Source organism: Typopeltis vanoorti, chromosome 9, assembly GCF_054136105.1.
Source record: "Typopeltis vanoorti isolate ZY-2024b chromosome 9, IOZ_Tvanoo_1.0, whole genome shotgun sequence".
NCBI lineage: Eukaryota > Metazoa > Arthropoda > Arachnida > Uropygi > Thelyphonidae > Typopeltis > Typopeltis vanoorti.
Window position 1 is genome coordinate 136,280,424 of NC_143557.1, and position 20,850 is coordinate 136,301,273.

A 20,850-nucleotide genomic window follows, 5' to 3' on the forward strand; every position below is an offset into this window, starting at 1 on the left:
CATTTTGTATATTGGTTTAAGCCAATAAGAATGCAATTTGTTCGACTAAATCCCAAATTGCCAGCCCATTCTCGTTCGTTCAGTATCCAAGTAGACACCCAACACCTTACCACGAGAAGGTGAGAATTTGACATTAGGTCAGAAGCCGTGATCGGTTCTCCACATTCCTTTAAAGGCTATGTGGAGGTTTCCTCTCAGTTATACAGCTTTGACTCTTAAGCTCCTACAAAATACTTTAAATGATATAATAACAGTGTAAGAATTAATGGACAACCTAAATAAAATAAAAAATGGCAAATCAGCATTAGAAGATGGGATAAACTCTGAACTGTATAAATTTGCAGAAAAAAAATTTCATCAAAGATTATTAATTTTTAAATAAAATATATACAAATGGACAGTAGAATGGAATACAAGTATAGTAAAACCTGCTAATTACAGAGGCATTAGTTTATTCAATAGATGCTACAAAATATATAGTTAGGAAAGTTAATAAAAAACTGAAAATATACAGTGAAAAAAATATTATTAGAATGTCAAAATAATATTTTTTTTTTTTATTAGAATGTCAGATAAGAAACGGATATCTGATTTTGAGATGTGATGTTACAGAAGGCTATTGAGGATATCATATACCGAAAGGCGTACAAATTGAATGGGTGTTAGATAACATCAGTAGAACTTTAAGGCTCCTTAAGGATATTGACGGAAGAAAGTTAAAATATTTTGGACACATAGAAAGGATGGAAGGGAGACTTCTCAGAATAGTAATAGAAGGTAAAGTTCCTGTAAAAAAGAGGAAGGGTAGACCATCAATGAGATGGATGGATGGATGGTGTGTGTGTGTGGAGTGACTGATCTTCAGAGTTGAGGCTGGCAGAAAAGCAAACAGCAGGACTACGTGGCTAGGCCTGGTGTAGCACATCATCGAGCATCAGAGTGGCCATACAGCTATACATCTTTAGATGCCCAGTGAACATATAGATATAGAATGTCAAAATGGATTTAGAAAAGGTTGCTCTACAATGGATGCAGCTTTCTGTTTAAAACTACTTATAAAAAAAAAAAGAAGGGGATTTAATTTAGAAACTCATCTTTTGTTTATAGATTATGAAAAAGCATTTGACGAAGTAAAAAGATATATATTGTTTGATTGATCACAAAGAATAAATATACCTAATATTTTACTACATGCAATATTGAATATATACAAAGCTAATAAAAATAAAAAAATTAATGAAAAAATATCTATAAACCAAGGAGTAAGACTGGGATGCCTCTGTCTTCAACACTTTTCAGTATTTACATTAATGAAATATTAATGAAGTGGAACATCTTAACATGTTCGCTGCCAACTAAGAGTATACTTGTAGTTGGTAAACCAGTTAAGAGTATACTTGTATGACGCTTACCGCCGGCAACGAGATTACTGTACTGACCTTGAAAAAGTGAAAATGCTTGGCTTGTGGAGCTATCATCAAAACTGTGTATTCTCATAGATGGTATATGCTCTGCACAAGCCAACTACGAGTATACTCGTATGATGCTTACCGCCGGCAACGAGATTACCGTACTGACCTTGAAGAAGTGAAATTGCTTGGCATACAGGACCAGACTATGCCGAAGTAGCGTGGCAGCGAACGTGTTAAACAATCCAGGTATAGAAATTTCCCAGAATAACAAAATAAATACGCTATTATTTGCAGACGATCTGGTAATATCAGATAAGGAAGCAATTTACAAAGAGCAATATATAATTTAAACGTTATAGTAGAACAGTTTGGAATGAAAATTTCTATAGATAAAACTAAAACAATGGCATTTTGCAGACAAACTCCAGTTAGAAGTAAAATAGTTGTTAATAATAAAATCGAGTGATTAGTGTATCCACTCTCCAGCCAAAAGGCTGCGAGTTCGAATCCTGCCGTGGGCATGGATGTTTGTGATTGTCTGTGAAAATACTAGTGGTGGTAGTGGGTAGCAGATGGCATTGGTGTAGTTCCAGTTCGTTGTAGTTGGTGGATTGTGTGGTGGAGACAGAGAGTTGTAGAGTAAGCCCTCCCTCGATAAGTCTTTGGACTCCATGGAGGTGTAACGTAATAATAATAATAATAAAATAATAGAACAGATAAATACTTTCAGTTATCTTAGATGTAAAATATCATATGAAGGAGAAAAAGACAAAATTAAAAACTTCAGAATTTTTATAGGAATTGATTATAGGAATTTTAATTAGAACACTCAATCCAAAATATAGTACAAAAAGAAACACGCTTGAAAATATATAATACTTTAGCAGTGCCTACATTATTATATGGCAGTAAAATTTGGGCAATAAACAAACAAGATGAACAAAAACATTATTTGGTCTAATAATGCAAAATACGCATTATTAGACCAAACAAAAGAACAAAGACATTTTAAAAGAACTAAAAACAAAATCAATAGAAGAAAAACTAAACAATTATAAACAAAAATGGATAGAACATGTAAACCAAATGGCCAACACCCGATATCCTAAACAAATACTGAAGTATGAGGGTGGTCTGAAAAGTTCTCGGACTAACAATGAAAGAATGGATTTATAATTTCAAAATTGTTTTTATTTTTCAACATATTTCTGTTCAGTTATCATCTATTTCAGCTGCCTTTCTACATTTCAGGTTTTTGTTGGGTTTTTATACCTCAAGTAATTATATATCCATGGAAGGATATATAATTACTAAGGGACACTAGGGGACATCCATGGAAGCTAGGCAAGAGTGTGAACTGGGTTTTTTTTACTTTTAGAGTGGTGAATGAGTGGAATAAGCTGCTAGAGTCTGTTGTGGGTGCTATGACAGTGAATGAGTTCAAGGCAAAGTATGATAGATACTGTTGATGAATGTTGAATAGTTGTGATGGACATGATGTTTAGGGCTTCCCTTGATGAGTCTAAGGACTCCTTGGAGTCTCCCGTAATAATAATATGTTACGGTTAAAGTAATAAATCCGGTTATTATTAATAATTACCGGTTAAAGTGAATAATTTACAAGAATTAATCACTTTAACCGGTTAAAGTGAATAATTCTTAGAGGAGTCTGGTAAATGTAATAAAAACATGCTTATAGGTTTTATATATAGGTTTTCATCCTCAATAGAAATTATAACAGCTTAGGTTAGGTTAGTTTATAATGAAAAAAGTAAGGACAGTACTTCTTTCGCACTCAATGAAATCATAAACTAACTTAAACTAACCTAACCAATAAAGGTTAGGTTAGTTTATAATGATTTCCAACTGATAAGGTTAGGTTAGTTCAGTAAGTTGTACTTTCCTTACTTTTTTCATTATAAACTAACCTAACCTAAGCTGTTATAATTTCTATTGAGAATGAAAACCTATATATAAAACCTATAAACATGTTTTTATTACATTTACCAGACTCTTCTAGGAATTATTCACTTTAACCGGTTAAAGTGATTAATTCTCGTAAATTATTCATTTTAATCGGTAATTATTAATAACAACCAGATTTATTACTTTAACTGTAACAGATATACAGGGTGTTCGGGATAAATTTGACAGTTTCGTAAGGAAAAAGAAACTCTTCTTTGTATCTATTAAATTTAATGAATTGACAAAAAAACATTACAGGCAGAGTTAATTACAATACTATCAACAAGATTTACTCAAAATAACCACCATTAGCATCGATCACAGCTTCAATTCTGCTTCGGAACCTCGAACAAGCTGATGCTACAGTCTCCCTGGGAAGGGCCGCAAAAACTGTTTTAATTTTATCTGTTAACTGGGCTTTTGTATTACTGGAAGTGCGATTGGTGTCTTTTTCAACTGCGCCCCATACAAAATAATCCATGGGGTTAAGGTCTGGGGAGTTTGGAGGCCAAACATTTGGACTGGTGAAGTCGTAGAAATTTTCAGACAACCATTTTTGACTTTTCCCAGAGGTGTGGCAAGGGGCCGAATCCTGCTGCCATACATACGGCCTACCATTGGCTACCCTTGTTATCCAGGGCTTGACTACAGTTAGCAACTCCACGAACAAAGCCCGAATTCCAATGCCAGGGTTCTTCAACACCTGTTCCTGCAGATTTGCGAGGAATTCTGCTGTACGAACGCAATCAGATCGTCTGCTAGGGATCTTTCTTCTTGCTACATCCTCGTAGTCACCATTGCAAGTCTCTAGTTCATGCCTGATTGTTTTTACTGTATTCAGGGAGCATTGGGCAGCAGTCGTAATATCCTTATTTTGATGGCGGGCACGAATCATCATGATACAAGTTATTCTCTTCCATGATTCAGGTGGGTTCCAGCTATCCATCCTTTCTGACATCTTGTATATGAATGAAGAAGGGTCCAAACTTTTAAATGAAGAGAAGTGTGTGTTAATACATGTAACTTACGGAAAAATATAATTAATTATAAATATGTCAAATTTATCCCGAACACCCTGTATATACCTCATTGCATTACTCTTGAATGCTTTCTACAACCATGCTGTTAATGTATTTGTTTAGCAGTCTTTTAAAGTAATTACTCCAGATATCTTGAATATCTTTGTTTAATCAGTTAGTTTTCTAAATTCTAAAATATGTTTCTAAACATATAACAGTTTTAATAAAATAAACATTATGAGGGTGGTCTGAAAAGTTCTCAGCCTCACAATGAAAAAATGAATTTATAATTTCAAAATTGTTTTTATTTTTCAACCTAATTTCCCTTAAGATGAATAATTTATTCCAGCAGTGCTTCAGCGCCATTATGCTGTCCTTGTAGTGATTCTCAGTAAGATCTGCAAAATATCCCCAGCTGCAATCACCTCTTGATTCGAAGAAAAATCCTGACCCGCAAGGAAAAGTTTTAGTTTTGGGAAGAGATAGAAGTCAGAGGGTGCCAAATCTGGTGAATAGGATGAATGGTCCAACAATTCATAGCTCAGATCCCTTAATTTTCCCATTGCCAAAACACTTTTGTGGCCTGGTGCTTGATGATATGATGTTTTTTCTTTTGCAAACTGCTCTTTTCTCATGACTTTTTTTCATATTAAAAGATCAGAATAACATTTCTCAGTTATTGTTTTACCCTTTTCAAAATAGTAAAGAAAATGCCTTTAATATCCCAATACACTGATGCCATGACCTTTTTCTGCTGATGGAACAGACTTTGTCTTCTTTTGCGCTGAACAACAGGCTTCTGCCCACTGTTTTGACTTCTATTTGGATTCTGCTGTGTAATGGTGAATCCAAGTCTCATCCATTGTAATAAATTGATGCACAAAATCAGTTTTATTCTTGTTAAAATGCTCCAAGCCCTGTTCAGAAATGCATCAGAAATTGCTAAGCCTATAGTCTTAGCAATTTCACGCACTTTGACTCACCGGTTATCCAATACCATATCGTGCACTTGATCAATGATTTCTGGTGGTGTTTCACTTTTTGTACATCCTTCACGTGGATCATCTTGAAGGCTGGAATGGCCACGTTTAAACTCGGCAGCCCATCTCTTAATTGTCGAAAATGAAGAAGAGTGCCCATAAACTTTTATGAACTTCATATGAATTTCTTTTGCCGTTCAACCTTCTTTTAAAAGAATTTTATAACTGCACGATACTCAATTTTATCCATTTGAAGGGAAGCAGACAACACTTCTTCAGACAGCTGTATAAAACAAACTACTCACATTCGCGTTAATAGAATGACTTGCAATTTTACATGGATGCTTATGACAGACGTACCAACTTAGAAAAAAAAAATCTTGTTGATAGTGTTGCCATCTGTGGTCGAGGCTGAGAACTTTTCAGACCGTCCTCGTATAAGCCAATTGGAAAGAAAAGGCAGGGTAGACCTCAAAAATAGGATATTGGATGGATAATGAGACTGGATAATGAGACTCATCAACATCAAAATGCATTATGATGTTGATGAGTACAACCATATAAATGATAATAATAGTATTTTTTTGTGCTCATTGTTAATTAATCTTGTCAAATTTTTACCATTTTTACCTTGAAGACTTTTACTCAGGTATGTTTGTTTCATCTTTCAATAAAACTTCTATTAAATTTGACTATTTAACCTAATCATTAAATGAATCTGCTCCTTCACCAAAAAGAACTGGGCTTTTTCTTCCCTGCAGTTAACATTTTAGGAGCATCGTGATTTTCTCATAAAATTTAGAGTATTAAACCACATCGCAATCTCAACAAATATGGCTGTATCTACTTATCACAAATATAGGAGAGATTGTCATTTTAGACCCCCCCCCCATCTGCAGTATTTGATTTGTTTCTACAATTATTTGAATACATATTATTTGCTAATATGTGTTCTATAGCAAATCTTTTTTTCTGCTTTGATGAATTCTGGTCTGAACTCCAGTGGAATATCTATCACATGCTTAATAAATAATCTTATTTTTTTCCCTCTTATGGAGTTGTATTTAAATATCATTAAATAGTTAATATGAATTGAAATTAATATTAAAAGAAATTTAGTTTATTTGCTCATCTTGCCTACATATTATAGCTTTGGTCACAATAGAATCTCTCTCTCTCTCTCTCTCTCTCTCTCTCTCTCTCTCTCTCTCACACACACACACACACACACACACACACACACACACACACACACACACACACACACACACACACACACACACACACTTTTGACTGCTTTATTGTACATTTCTTTATTTTCGTACTTCACATGTTTTTCTTTATTATATTCTCTGCTATTTGTCAAGTGTTTTTCTAGTCTTTCTAACTGGTGTGTACCACTTGTAATCATTTTATATGATTCTAAATGGAATAGGCTAGGCAAATTGATCTCTTTGTGAAATTATTATTTCAAAATGCACATTTCATTCTCCTTGGATTTTTGTTCTTAAAAAAGTATGAAGTTTGTTTGTTTTTAGTAATTTCACTCTAAATTGATTTTGTAAATTGTAAATTTATTATCCCACTATATTATTTTGATTTCTGAGCTATTGTCTACAATCAGTAAGATTTACATAAAACAAAATGATATTCTTTCATACTTCTATTATCTAATATAATTTGATACAGAATTTCATTCTATGCAATTTGATTTTCTTTAAAGTTTAAAAATATTTTTGTCACTTCTTATTAGTTGATTCAATTAAAAAAAAAATGCACATACTGTGTAATCATGAAGAAGTTTTGAGGAATTTGCATCTGTTTGAAATTCAGACTCCATTGAACAACACAGTTCTTATTACATATGCTAGTTATAATGAAAATATTCAGATGTAGAAATGTCTGATTTACTCTTTAAATTATATACTGACTCATTATTGTGATTTGTCTTTTCAGTGTAGTTAACAGTATCTCCCTGATGATGTCCACGTAATTATTGGATGAAATATATTGGAGTTTTTCAATATATTTCATCCAATATATATATATCTCAATTCAATTATATTGAATAAATTCTATATAATTTTTGTTTTAGTGCATAGGCTCATCAAAGCTATTAATAATTTGTACAATGTTCTCTCATATAGTAAGTTTTATATATATATATATATATATATATATATATATCAGGGGCAAATATTCAAGGAGTGCTAGGTGTGCAGTGCTCATCCACCGATTAGCAATATCATCGATATTATATTTTTGCATTTATTCCTGTTAAAGACTCCCCTAATTGTTTCCAGACCTGGCGTGATTCCTAAAAGTAAACAGTTAAAACGTGCCGAAAAGTGTCTTCTTCATGAAGCATTACTATGTTGTGCTTCATGAAGAAGACACTTTTCGACGTGTCACATTAAACATTGCACCACATTCGTGTTAATAGCCCGGGTGTGCGTTCAAAATACATACACCTTTGAGCCCTTTGAAAAGATGTACAAATGATGCAGTGGGTCAAATTTTTTTGTGTTCTAGTAGTTTTAAACTGCTCAGGAGGTGAGCTCTGAGACAGTAACACCTAGAGGCTGTGATTGGTTATTGTCAACCAATCCAATTGAACCTTGTCATTTGTCATGAGTTGCTGTTTTTGTTTTCTGAGTTTCATCTGTTTTGTCTGCATGAAATGTGAACTGACCTGGTAGGCAACTATTTTATATGTAATATAGACAAGTTTTAATATATAATTTTCAATAAATTTATAACTTTTTTTTTTTTGCATATTTACAATGGGAAACAGTATTATAGTCGAAGGAGGTAAGCCTCCTCTTCCAAATTTTACACCTTTGAATTATTCAAATATACCAACCAAATATAGCATTCTCCTTCATTATTGTTTTCTAATATACAGTGTCTTAAACACATTGTTTAAGACACTTTGCTCTGATTTGGTTTCAATTAATTGATAAATTAAAGCATTCAAAGTTATCCTACAATTAATTGCATTAGACCAATTAAGATGAGCACTGATGTGCTATGCTTAAAACTTGCATACATCAATAAAAATGCAATCATACAGTCAGACTGACGTGAATTTTGTAGCACGAGTTGCATAAACCACGACTGCACACCCAATCGAAATGAACACACAACGCCACTGATATATATATATATATATATATATATATATTTAATTTATACATCAAATATTCTGTTGATTATACTTTTTCACATTTTTAGGACATGCTGGAAAGTACTTGAAAGCCATTATAGGACTCAGCACTTTATTTTGTTTATCACAGATAGCATTCCAAATTGTAATGCTTGTATATGGAACATATGAATCCAAACCTCGTTATAAGTTTGATTACTGTAAGTATAAGCTTTCTGTAAAATTTTTCGAGGAGTATTTTATATCAGAATTGCCATTTTTATGTTATGTAATAATGTACAACATGCATGTTGTCTTTACCAAAATATGTAGAAATTAAGAATTTTAATTTCTACCATCACTGTCATAAAGGAAGTTTACACCACTTGCTGTCAACAATTTTCCTGTCAGTCTACGGTATTATGAGGACTTATATTAATGACTGCATCAATCTACTCAGATCTTGGATTTCTTAATTCCCCCTCCTCCTTTCTTTCTTTCTTTTTTTTCCCATCCTTGCATCAGATTCCTGAATGTGTACCGTCTAGTGTTTTAAATAGCTTTCTCTTTGCACCTTATCATATGCCTTTTGAAGATCTACAAAACTTTAAATAAAGATTTTTGTTCTATTCCTGTGATTTCTCAACTGTTTGTCTTATAGTGATAATCATCATCATCAAATTCCTGATATATATCTTTTGGGGAGGTACATAGGATCTTATGAACTCATGATACTACATGAACAGTTGCATCATTACTAATTCCTGTCAACAATTTTACTCCAGATTAGCCTGTTATTTGTCAACATTCCAATATTATCAGATCTTATATTTCTGTCTTCGAAGGCACTTTTTTCTGTATCACTCTACCTAATCCTGATCTTCCTCTGTGACTTTTCCTGCCATCCTGGCAAAGAACACTTGTTTAGCTAATTTTTCCCTCCCATTCTGTTTAATGGCCATAATGCCTGAGATAAGCTCTGCTAACATATTCCTGGATGCTGGCAATGTCAAATTCTTTTCTAATATGTCATCACAGGGAGTATCTTATTTTTAATAAGATACTGCCTGTGATGCCACTTGTTGCTGAGCCTCTGTAGCTCAGTCAATATAGACGAAGCCCTTTAGTGGGAAAGACTTGGGTTTGATTCCTGTCAGTGATATGAGAAACCTTTATCTGGTTCTTTTGACTAAAGGTGAGTTAACCGGTCCCATATGGAGGTAGATGGTTTTTTCCTCACAGAAACTTGAGTTTTTTGTCCCTCAGAAACAGGCTTGGTTTTCACCAAGCTTCCCTTCCACAATCCCTTCTCAACCATTTCTCAGATCTACTTGCATAAATCTTACCAGAAACACTCAGTAGTGAAATTCCTCTGTAATTCTCACATTCAGCTTTATTCCCTTCTTTTTTTTTTATAGATGGGTACTATGAGCTCTCTACTCCAATCACCTGGAATTCAACCCTCTGACCAATCCTTCTGAATTGGTCAGAGGGTTTGTAGGGATTGCAGAAAAAGCAATCACAAATCTTCCAGGTTTGTGATTGCTTTTTCTGCTTCAAGTACAGATATATATATTCCAGATGGCATTCCTGTCGAGTGTTTTCTACCACCATGCTGTAACTCTTTGTTTCATTTACCAATCTTTCAAAGTAGTAACTCTATACATCAACAATATCTTCATCATCAGTTTTCATGTTCCTTTTACAGTACTCTTTCCCACATTTTTGAGCATTTTCAATAGCCTCCAGAATATTTTACCCTTCGTGATATTTATTTTCAATGTTCTTACCAAACTCTTCCCATGACTTTTTTTAGCTAGTTTTGCACAATGCTTTGCTTTCTTACATTTTTATTTGTATTCCTTAAGGGCACAAGATGACTGACTTACTTTCCAGGAATTTTTGATATACTTCAAACTCTTTCAGTTTTTCTTGAATGATGTTTGTATATTTGAGTTACAGTTAACTTATAATAGCTGTTCAACTTTGATTTATTTCAAAACTTTCTTACACATCTTTCTTTTCAGTATGAAGTTGAATTTTAGCCTGCTCAACATTAAATGGTGATCACTTCCTTTTTCAAATGCTCTGTATACCTTGTGTCCTGAACTAGTGTTAAAACATCACTGTCATCAATAACAGTCAATGAGACTTTTCTTATTCCTTGCATCTTCTCTTCATGTGAATTTTTATACGTTTTTATGTTGGAACACAGTGTCAGTAATAACTTGTCCATGTTGTGAGCAGAAATCTAGCAGATACTTACCATTATTATTAGCCTTGCTCTTTACTCCAAATTTTTCCCAAACATTCTTATATGTCTGGTAATCATTTCCTACTCTGTTGTTTAGATCTTCAACAAGAAACAACTTTTTTTTCCATTATGTCAGCTTCCTTCTCTAATGCCTTGAAATATTCCTTCACTTTTTCCTAATTAGAACCTTCTTTGAGACCAATACAAATAGGTCTTATTGTATAGTTTCCCATTCTGATATTAGCCCACATCAGTATACTTGATGCTGCCTGCCATTCAAGCAGATTATCCTTATATTTAGTGTTTAATATTATAGCTACTCCTTCTTTTCCTTGATAATTATTTCCTGAATATAACTTCTTGTATTTGTTGCTTGTATTTGTTGAAAGCTCTCACTGTTTTTTTTTTTTTCTTCTTAGTTTTGGTAACACTTGTTATGTCGATCTGGTATTTATCCAATTCTTCTGCTAGTTCCATTTCTTCTCCACTGATAATCCTTATGTTGATGGTGTGCCAATCTTGATCATTGCTGATGTTGAGTTAGTGTTTGTTTGTTAGGGTTTGCCATCTTCTTGATATTAATTTTCTATATTCTTGCTGAAGTCCTCCCATGACTTCTGTTTAATCTTCAGGATAATCTTATCCTGATAACCTCTGTTTTGCCTGATTCCAGCTTGTTCTTTTCCAAGCTTTCCTTCCACAACTTTTTTATCAGTTTATTAAGTACAAGTAACCCTCGTATACTGCGGATGTTAGGTTCCACAGAAATGCCGCATTATATAAATTGCGTTATGTGAGTCTCAGATCACATGGAAAAAGTAGTCCGAAATCGTTTTTTTTTTTTTTTTTAAATTGTATAAACAACAATGACATATCCAACAAAAAATATATTTTTATTTAATTCAGGTAATTTATGTAAGTTAAGAAAACATATAAACTTTGAAACAAATACATAGTATAAAAATTACAAATTGTATTTAAACTTCATTGCACATAATGCATGAATGTTTTAGGCAAAATAAAATAGTGCATATTTTAATCTTTCATAGCATGGTGATTTGAGGATTGGTTAATAAACACTGGTTTTGTCATGTAATCACCTGATACATTACAAAATAGTAGAGTAATTCTGTCTTTAGAAACTTTGAATCCAGGAGCTGATCTTTCATTTTTCGAAATATAGGTGCGTTTTTGCACTTTTTTCCAATATAACCCGAATTCATCTGCATTGAACACCTGGTCTGTACTATAAATGTTTATTAACTTTGAGAGTTTTTTGTTTAATAAGATTTCCATCCATAGGAATTTTCTTTTGAGGTGCAATCTTCTATTGAAATCATTAGAGATTTCTCCATTTTTCCATTAGAATATCGTTTATTCTAATGGAAAAATATAGTGTTTATTGCTGGGTCAACAATAAGTACAAAGCGTGTTGACCCAGCAATAAACACTTTCTTGGATTTTATATTCATTTTGTTTGATTGTTTGATTCATTTAAATTCAAAGTCCCTGCAAAAACTCCTGGTTTTTCTCCGTTTTTCAACCGATCCAAGATTTTGAATATTTTTCTTCAAGAGAAATTAATTTTGTTTTCAATGTTGGTTTTTCCCTTTCATTGCAGTTTGTGGCCATTACTATAAAAATAATTTTTTACACAAAAAAGCAAGCATTACATATTGTATGTAACTCACCAGAAAATGAAGTGCTCAGCTTGAGATGAACATGTAAAAATAATAATAATTAAAATTCTGAATATTTTTACGTATTGTTTATGTTAGTATGTTTATTAGTTTTGTTTTCATAACACGCATTGTCGGCACTTGCGATGTGCCCATTATGGAAATTGTTTTGTTAAAAGTGATATGTAAAGCAGTTCAAAATTTATGTACTTACCGGATTTGAATAGTTGTGTTACTTTAAACAAATTCATTATGGTTTGAAATATTAAGTTTTGTGTTTTATGAAGACATTCTCTTGTCGCTAACAGAAACAAACATGTCAGCCATTATACAGTACTTAGTTTCTTGCTTGCTACAGCGTGCGCATGCTCGCCGAGAAGTTTGATGAGTGATTGACAGCTGACAAGAAAGCGTCTGGTATCTGAGTAACGGCTGTAAACAAGAGAGCGTTCGGGAAGGAATTTAGAACACAAGCCGGCAGATAGTGAGATTCAGAGGAACTGAAGTTTTTTAAGTGACAGTCGGAAGAAGATTTATAGTATATTCCGAAAAAGGAATCGTGGAACTATTAAGTTTCAAAGTGGAATAAGCATTGATGAATAAAAAGAAAATATTGCTATATGCGTTTTAAATGGAATATTGGAGGAAACACTAATTGAAAGATTTATAGTAGATTCCGAAAAGGGAATCGTAGAACTGTAATTTTTTTTAATTGGAAGAGTAAGACTGTCAATAAGCATTTAGTGAATAAAAGAAGAATTTGCTATTTATGTTCTAAAGGAATGTTCGAAAAAACTCTGATTAGGAAGTTTCATCTGTATTAAGGACACCAGATCTGACTGTTATTTCTACTGAAGAAAAGAGACAGAATTAAGTCAGAAAGAATTAATATGTGTTACATAAGTGATGAAAAAGGATCCTGTAAAAATGAAGAATAGAGTCATATAGCTATAGAAAAGGGCCTTGACAGAGAAACTGGCTATGAACATTTTGTGATTGTGCAAACAAAGTGTTTAGTTTAGTCTTAAGTGTAAGTTTAATTTAAAAAGGCCTTGGATCCAATTAATTTGTAGTTATGTAATATTTGTTTGAAGTATATATATATTGTTTTTGTTTTATTAAATGTATTTATTTTGTAATTTCGTCTTGAGTCAGTGATTATTTGGATTCTGAAAGAAAGAGTTAAGATCATTGCACCAATTGGAGTGAACCCTTGTGCATATAAAAATATATAGGTACACTCGGAAATAAAAAAAAAAAAAATAATTGTTAGAAACAGAGATCATCTCTATGGTAGGATTAATATTAAGATAATATACATGAATATCTCCTCAATATAAAAATCCACCAATTATTAACAAACACACTTATGATTTTTAATGCACTTTCCTGGCAGAAACGAGGACAATTTTCAACAATAAACATTTTATACAGTAAACAATTGAGGTACATGCATGCTAAAGGGTATTTCCCCTAATATAAATTCACTACTTATAATTACACATGGGATACAGGCAGACACAAATTTAACGAAGATAAAATTTGATTTTTAAGTCTCTCGGTGAAAAGCATATGAAAAGATAAAGGGTTACTACAATTTGTAGACCATGTTTTTATCGGAACCGTGTTGTATAAGTACCGTTTTATACAAGGGTTATATGTATGTTTATATACAGGCACCTCAATGGAGTCCGAAAACTCATCAGGGAAAACCCAATCTATCAACATAATCTATCATACCTCTAATTTGACCACATTAACAAACAAAGCACTCATAACCGACTCTGGCAACCCATTCCACTCATTCACAACTCTCCAAGCAAAATATCTATTCAACTTTATTCAATTTTTAGGGATGAAACCTTGTTCTGGTCCCTCTAGCCAAGTGCTGAAACATTTCCCCCTGCATCTGTCCTATATACTCTTTAAGCAACTTAAATGTTTTTATCATATCCCTTCTTCTTCTTCTATCAACCTACACACCTCCTTTAATCTCTCCTCATAGTGAACATTCCACAGGTCACTCACCATCTTGGTCACTTGCCTCTGGAAACCTCTCCACTGCTTCCTCATCTCCAAGAAACCCAGAGGGCCAGATTTGAGCACAATAATCCAGATGTGAGTGTATCAAGGACTTAAGGAAGTTGTCATTCCTCTCTTTATCTCTACTTGGTAAGATGTTCTTTACTAGCCATGTAATCTTATGGGCTACCTTAGCAATGTTAGCAATATGTCCTGTAAACTTGAACAGTTGGTTTAACATCAAACCTAAATCTCTAGCTTCACCTGTTTCCTGGAGTACAGTACCATTATTGTGATACATGGCTTGTAATCTATTTATCCCAAAATACATAACTTTGCATTTTGTGATATTAAACTGTGACACCCATTAACTTTTGTCCAAACTGAGAACTATTTAAATCATCCTGCAAGCTCTCCACATTGCCTTGATTAACTAATTTTGCATCATCAGCAAACAACTGAATATTTCCTTTGTTATTTCCTATATCATTTATGTACAAATTAAACATCAGTGGTCCCAGCGCTGAACCTTGCAGCACACCACCACCAGCCACCTGTATTCACCTTGATTATGCCTCTCTATATACCACTTTTTGATATCTATCCAGCACCCATCCACTTAACCAGTGTCATATCCATCCCCCATTTGTTCCAATTTGCATAACAGAGTACCATGTGGTGTTCTGTCAAATGGCTTTGCAAAATCATCACATAGCCATTTTGTTTATACAACTCAGCTGTTACCCTATTATAAAAAGTTAGTAAATTACTAAGGCATGGCCAGCCTTTCAGAAAGCCATGTTAATCCTCATGAAGTATCATATTTTTATTTACCCATTCTTGAATTCTCTTTTTGACCAATTTTTCTAATACTTTTATCATCACACCTGAGATACTGATTGATCTGTAATTTGCTACTGCAGTCTTAGAACCTCCATTATGCAAAGGAATTATTTTCCCTCTTTCAACTCCCTTGTAACTCTACCAGAGCTAAGACTTAAATGAAAGAGCCTAGTCAAAGGCATTGCCAGTTCCCTTACACATTATTGCAAAATCCTATCTGATATCCCATCTAATTACACAGCTGTATTTACATTGATATTCTGCAGTATCCTATGAACCTCCAATTCATCAATTAAGCTCCACATTCATCCATTTTACACCTGCTTTATTCAGCCTTTTGGCCTTGTCAGTTCCCATGCAGCATTTATAGGCGGTAAAATGAGTAGAGTGATTGAGCATTGGATATGATGCCGGAGCAAGTAAAGGAGTTAATGGTTTTAATAGGTACGAATGATTTGACAGAGGACAAAGAGCATGTCAGAATGGATATCAGGAGGCTGCTTAGAAGGATAAAAGAGAATAGTATGACAGGAAGGGTAGTCAGCATATTGCCTAGGTATGACTGTGGTGAAATGAGGTGGAGAGCAAGGATTATGAATGATATGCTGGCTGAAATGTGTGAGGAGACGGCAGTACAGTTTGCTAATATGTGGAATGAGTTTGAAGGATGAAGTGAACTGTATGGGAGTGATGGACTGCATTTGAGTGATTATGGTGTGAATTCCTTGGAGAGACTGCTGCTGGAAAGTAGAGAAGTGAGTAGAGAGAATGAATCAGATCAAGCGGGAAGTGATGTGGAAGAGCCGGAGAGTAAGACAGGAGAGAATGAAGAGGTGGTTATGAATGAGGAAGTGAGTGGTATGAGTATAGAAAATGAGAGAATGGGTGTGCAAGAAGAGCAGGGAAATGGAGAGACTCAGGGTGGACAGGGATATACAGTGTGACAAAGATGTTCCAAGAGGAGGTGAGAACATATGTAGACAGGAAAGGAATGGAATGACCTGGGATCAAGAGGAAACTGTTGGAATTGAAAAGGGTTCTAAAATGAATAAGCAGAAAGGGAAATGGCTCCAATCAAGCATGGAGAGATCACATCGAGTGAGTGGTAACAGTGGAACTAGCTGTAGATCCAGAAATCAGGTGTTTGTTTGTATACAAATACTAGAAGTATCGGAAACAAGGCAGATGAAATGGTTGCACTAATTGCGTCTGTTCACCCAAAGATTGTCGGAATAAGTGAGACATGGTTGGAAGAGGACGACATCCTGACAGGAATAGAGATGGAAGGGTATAATGTGTTTCATGAAGATAGAAGGGGTGAAAAGGGAGGGGAGTACTATTGATGATAGAGAAAGAGTTATGTCCATACAAATTAGAAATGCAAGAGGGATAGTGCCATGGAATCAAATACTTGGTTGGATGTTGTTATAGACCAGGTAATGTGGATGGTGGTGATAATGAAATATATAATCAAATTAGCCAAGCAAATAAGAAAAGGGTGATCATTATGGGTGATTTTAATTATGGCAATATATAGACCGGAATGATGAGGTAGCAACTGGAAGTAAAGAAAATGAGTTTCTTGAGATTTTGAAGGATAACTACCTCAGACAGTATGTCACAGAGGGCACACGAGAATTGAGGGTCTTGGATTTGGTCATCTCATCAGAGGATGTAATTATAAATGAAGTGTCAAATCATCTACCAATTGGTGAGAGTAACCATGAGGTGATTAGAATTCTTGTGTAGAGGCTTAAGTGCTCCAACATAATGTCCTCACAGCACTTAAGCCTCCTCCAACATAATAATCATGAGGTGATTACCTGGATGGTTGCCAGCAGTGTGAGGACCTCTGTTAGAAAATGGTATATATGTGGAACTAAAAGGGGGGGGGGTTGATTTTGAAGAGCTCAAGAGACATTTTGCAGGTGTAGCATGGAATGAGGAGTTAGCTGGAAAAGAGATCAATGCAGCTTGGGGGATTTTCAAAAACTATCTACTAGATGCAATGTCTAAATGTATTCCAAAGGTGAGAAGGTTAAATAAGGTATGTGTCAGATGGATGAATGAAGAGATTAAACATGCGATACAGAGAAAAAGTTCATTGTGGAAGCAGCATAATAGAAGCGGAAATAACCAATACCATGAGGTCTACGAAGACCAGGCAAGGAGGGTGACTTGGTTGGTGAGGGTAGCTAAAGAGAGGTATGAACAGCAGTTAGCTATTGAAGCCAAAACGAATCCTAAGGAGTTCTTTCGATATGTAGCCAGCAAAAGAAAGAATGATTATGGAAGGATGACATTGATTTGAGAAAATGGTATAAAGAGAGCTGTTGCTGAATGTGTGGTGGAAATGCTTATTATACTTTACCATTCATAAAGGTCTTTCAATCTTGTGAATGTGACTAGAGAGATTGAGAGCAGTTAATGATGGGGAGGAGAGACTGACTGTATGTAAGAAAGAGGTGTATGGGTAGTTGAGCAAACTAGATGTTAATAAGACTGCAGGACTTGATAATATATCACCACATATTCTGAAGGAATGTGCCAGGGAGTTGACACCTGCCTTGACATATTTTTTTTAATACGAGTCTTGCACTCGGTCAAGTTCCTAAGGAGTGGAAGGAGGGCAAGATTGTGCCACTTCATAAAGGAGGTGATCGAACTCAAGCATCAAACTATAGGCCTATCTGTGTGTCAGGTGTTGGTTAAGTTGTTGGAGAAGCTTGTGAGAACTAGATCCAGAGTTGGGTTGAAAACAATGGTATCTTTGATGGACAGCATGGATTTGCTAAAGGGAGGTCATGTTTTAGTAATGTACTTACTTATTACAATAATGTGACTGCTTCCTTGGACAGAGGAGAACGATACACAGTAATATATTTGGATTTTGTGAAGGCTTTTGATAGAGTACCTCATGATAAGTTGACAGTCAAACTAGAGCAGACAGGGTTGGATATTAGATTGGTGCATTGGATTGGAGACTGGCTATTTGATAGGTATCAAGAAGTTGTATATGGGGGGGGGGGGGCGATATCCAGGAAAAGGAAAGTCACTAGTGGAGTGCCTCATGGGTCTGTTTTAGGGCCATTACTGTTTAACTTGTATATTAATGATATTGGTGAAGATTTGTATGGAGATATTCAGTTGTTTGCTGATGATGCAAAATTGGGACGAACCATGAAGAATAGTGAAGATGTTGTTGCCTTAGAAGAAGACTTGAATAAATTAAGTGATTGGGCACGGAAATGGGGATGCGAGTTCGATGTTGCAAAAATTTAAGGTTTTAAACTTTGGAAAACAAAGATGGGATGCAGAATTTATGCTTGGTGAGAATATATTGTTAGAGGTGGAAGAAATAAGAGATCCTGGGGTGATAGTCGATAAGGATCTGAAATTTAGGGAACACATAGCCAAAATTGTGAAGACAACACAAAGGCTTCTGGGGATGATATGGAGGACATTGATGTGTAGAAGTAGAGAGATTGATTCTTGTTTCATTGTATAAGGCTTTGATTAGGCCATACATGTACTACTGTGCCTAGATTTGGTCACCTGGTTTTCTGAAGGATGAAGAGATGTTGTAAAGGGTCGAAAGGCAACTGACTAAAGTAGTTTCTGACCTCTGGAATGTTGAATATGAGGAAAGATTGAGAAGATGTAATTTGCAGAGTCTGGTGCATAGCCTATAACAACTCCTTACAAGTTGGTAAAGGTTCGAAAGGCGACTGACTAAAGTAGTTTCTGACCTCTGGAATGTTGAATATGAGGAAAGATTGAGAAGATGTAATTTGCAGAGTCTGGTGCATAGCCTATAACAACTCCTTACAAGTTGGTAAGGGGTTGTTATAGGATCAATGCTGGAGAATATCTACAGAAAATAGTGGGAGATTGGGAGAGAACCAGAGGTCATTCTCTGGAAACTGTATAAAGAGGGTGTGAGTAGGGGAGTGAGAGGCAGGTATTTTTCATGCAGAGTTGTAAATGATCGGAATGCCTTGCCTGAGAGTGTGGTGTCTGCGAGGAGTTTGAGTGTGTTTAAGACACAGTATGATGAGCTGTGTGTGTGATAAAAGGACCTCCCAGATGAGTCTTTGACTCCATGAGGTCTTGGGGTAATAATAATAATAATATTGTTAGTGCTCAACAATTTATTCCCTGTTATAGCTCCAAGCTGTCTCTTAAGCTTGTCATAATCACCAGCCTTATAATTCCACATATATCCTTTCCCCACTAAAGTCCACATACGACTAGCTGCAACACAGGTGATTACTTCATGATCTCTTTCAGCAACTGGAGGAAAATGTGAAATCCCTCTAACAATTACATCCTCTGAAATGATGAGATCTAGAACACTTGGTCTTTATGTGCCTTTCTTTACATGCTGCCTGTGATAGTTATCTCTCAAGAACTCGAGAAATTCACTTACCTATTCCCAAATGCTATTTCTTCATTCCAGTCTATACTGCCATAATTAAAATCACCCATAATAATTACCTTCCATTGTTCACTAATCCAAGTTGTTTATATTTCTTAATCACCACCTTCTGCATTCTCAGGCCTATAGCAACATCCAACTAAATATGTCTTCCTCTCAGCCTCCAATTACCCCACACTTCCTCATAACCATTGCCACTATTTCCCCCTTTCATGTCTTCCTTATGCAGACTTAATTCGCCTGCTATCATCAGCAGCACCCCTCCTCCCTTCTTGCCCTTTCTATCCTCGCAAAAAATACTGTATCCCCTTCTATTTCTATTCCTGTTACGATATCATTTTCATTCAACCATGTTTCACTTATTCTCCAGCTGCTTTTTCCACATTTGAAGTTTTTGATGGCTTTTTCTACCCTAAGGATTGATATGTACTCCTCTTTGCATTTCTCTTGAAAATTTTCTACTATGATTCTATCAATTCTTGCTTTATTTATGTCATCAAAATAATTCTTCTAGACATTTCAAAAATTATTCCAGACATCTCGGCTATCCTTATCTTCAGTTTTCGTTTCACCTTTCTCATTTGCTGATTCCTTTTATGGTACTCTTTCATCATTTTTTTAGCTCTTTCAATAGCCTCCAGAACAGTTTGCCACCTTCCTGAACAAAGTCTTCTAAACAGAGTCTTCTCATTATTTTGTTTAGTTACTCTTATATATAGCTTAGCTCTTTTATGTATTTCTCTATATTTTTTTAGGCATTTGTAGACTTATTTGCTAGGAACTTTCGTTATGTTTTTTCTTTTCCACAGCTGCTTCTTTAACTTCTTATGTCTGCCATTGCATTCTTATTTTTCTATCCTTCGCTACATGCCTCCCTAACTGAATCAATCTGTTTACTTCGGAGTTTGGCACCGAGACTCCAAGGTTAGGTTTTCTCATTTTCAATTTGTTTAATTTTTTCTTTAATAATGTTAGTATAGTTGAGTCTACAATTTATCTCTAAAAGCTGTAAATTAAAGATGCCAAGAAATTATATTAGTGTTTTAATCCTTTATCCAAGTGTAAGCAAACAAAGTTAGCTCATTAAGTAACT

The 20,850-nt window shown here is 34.7% G+C and overlaps 1 protein-coding gene across 3 annotated transcripts in view; it reads left to right on the forward strand.

The window, feature by feature from the left end:
- The window catches only part of Piezo (piezo type mechanosensitive ion channel component), a 1,325,935-nt gene that overhangs the window by 154,189 nt on the left and 1,150,896 nt on the right, over positions 1 to 20,850 (forward strand). For all 3 annotated transcript variants that reach the window (XM_090398322.1, XM_090398324.1, XM_090398323.1), the window contains exon 4: positions 8,611 to 8,742. In XM_090398322.1, the coding sequence (XP_090254448.1) occupies positions 8,611 to 8,742 (132 nt within the window). The remainder of the gene's footprint in view (positions 1 to 8,610; positions 8,743 to 20,850) is intronic.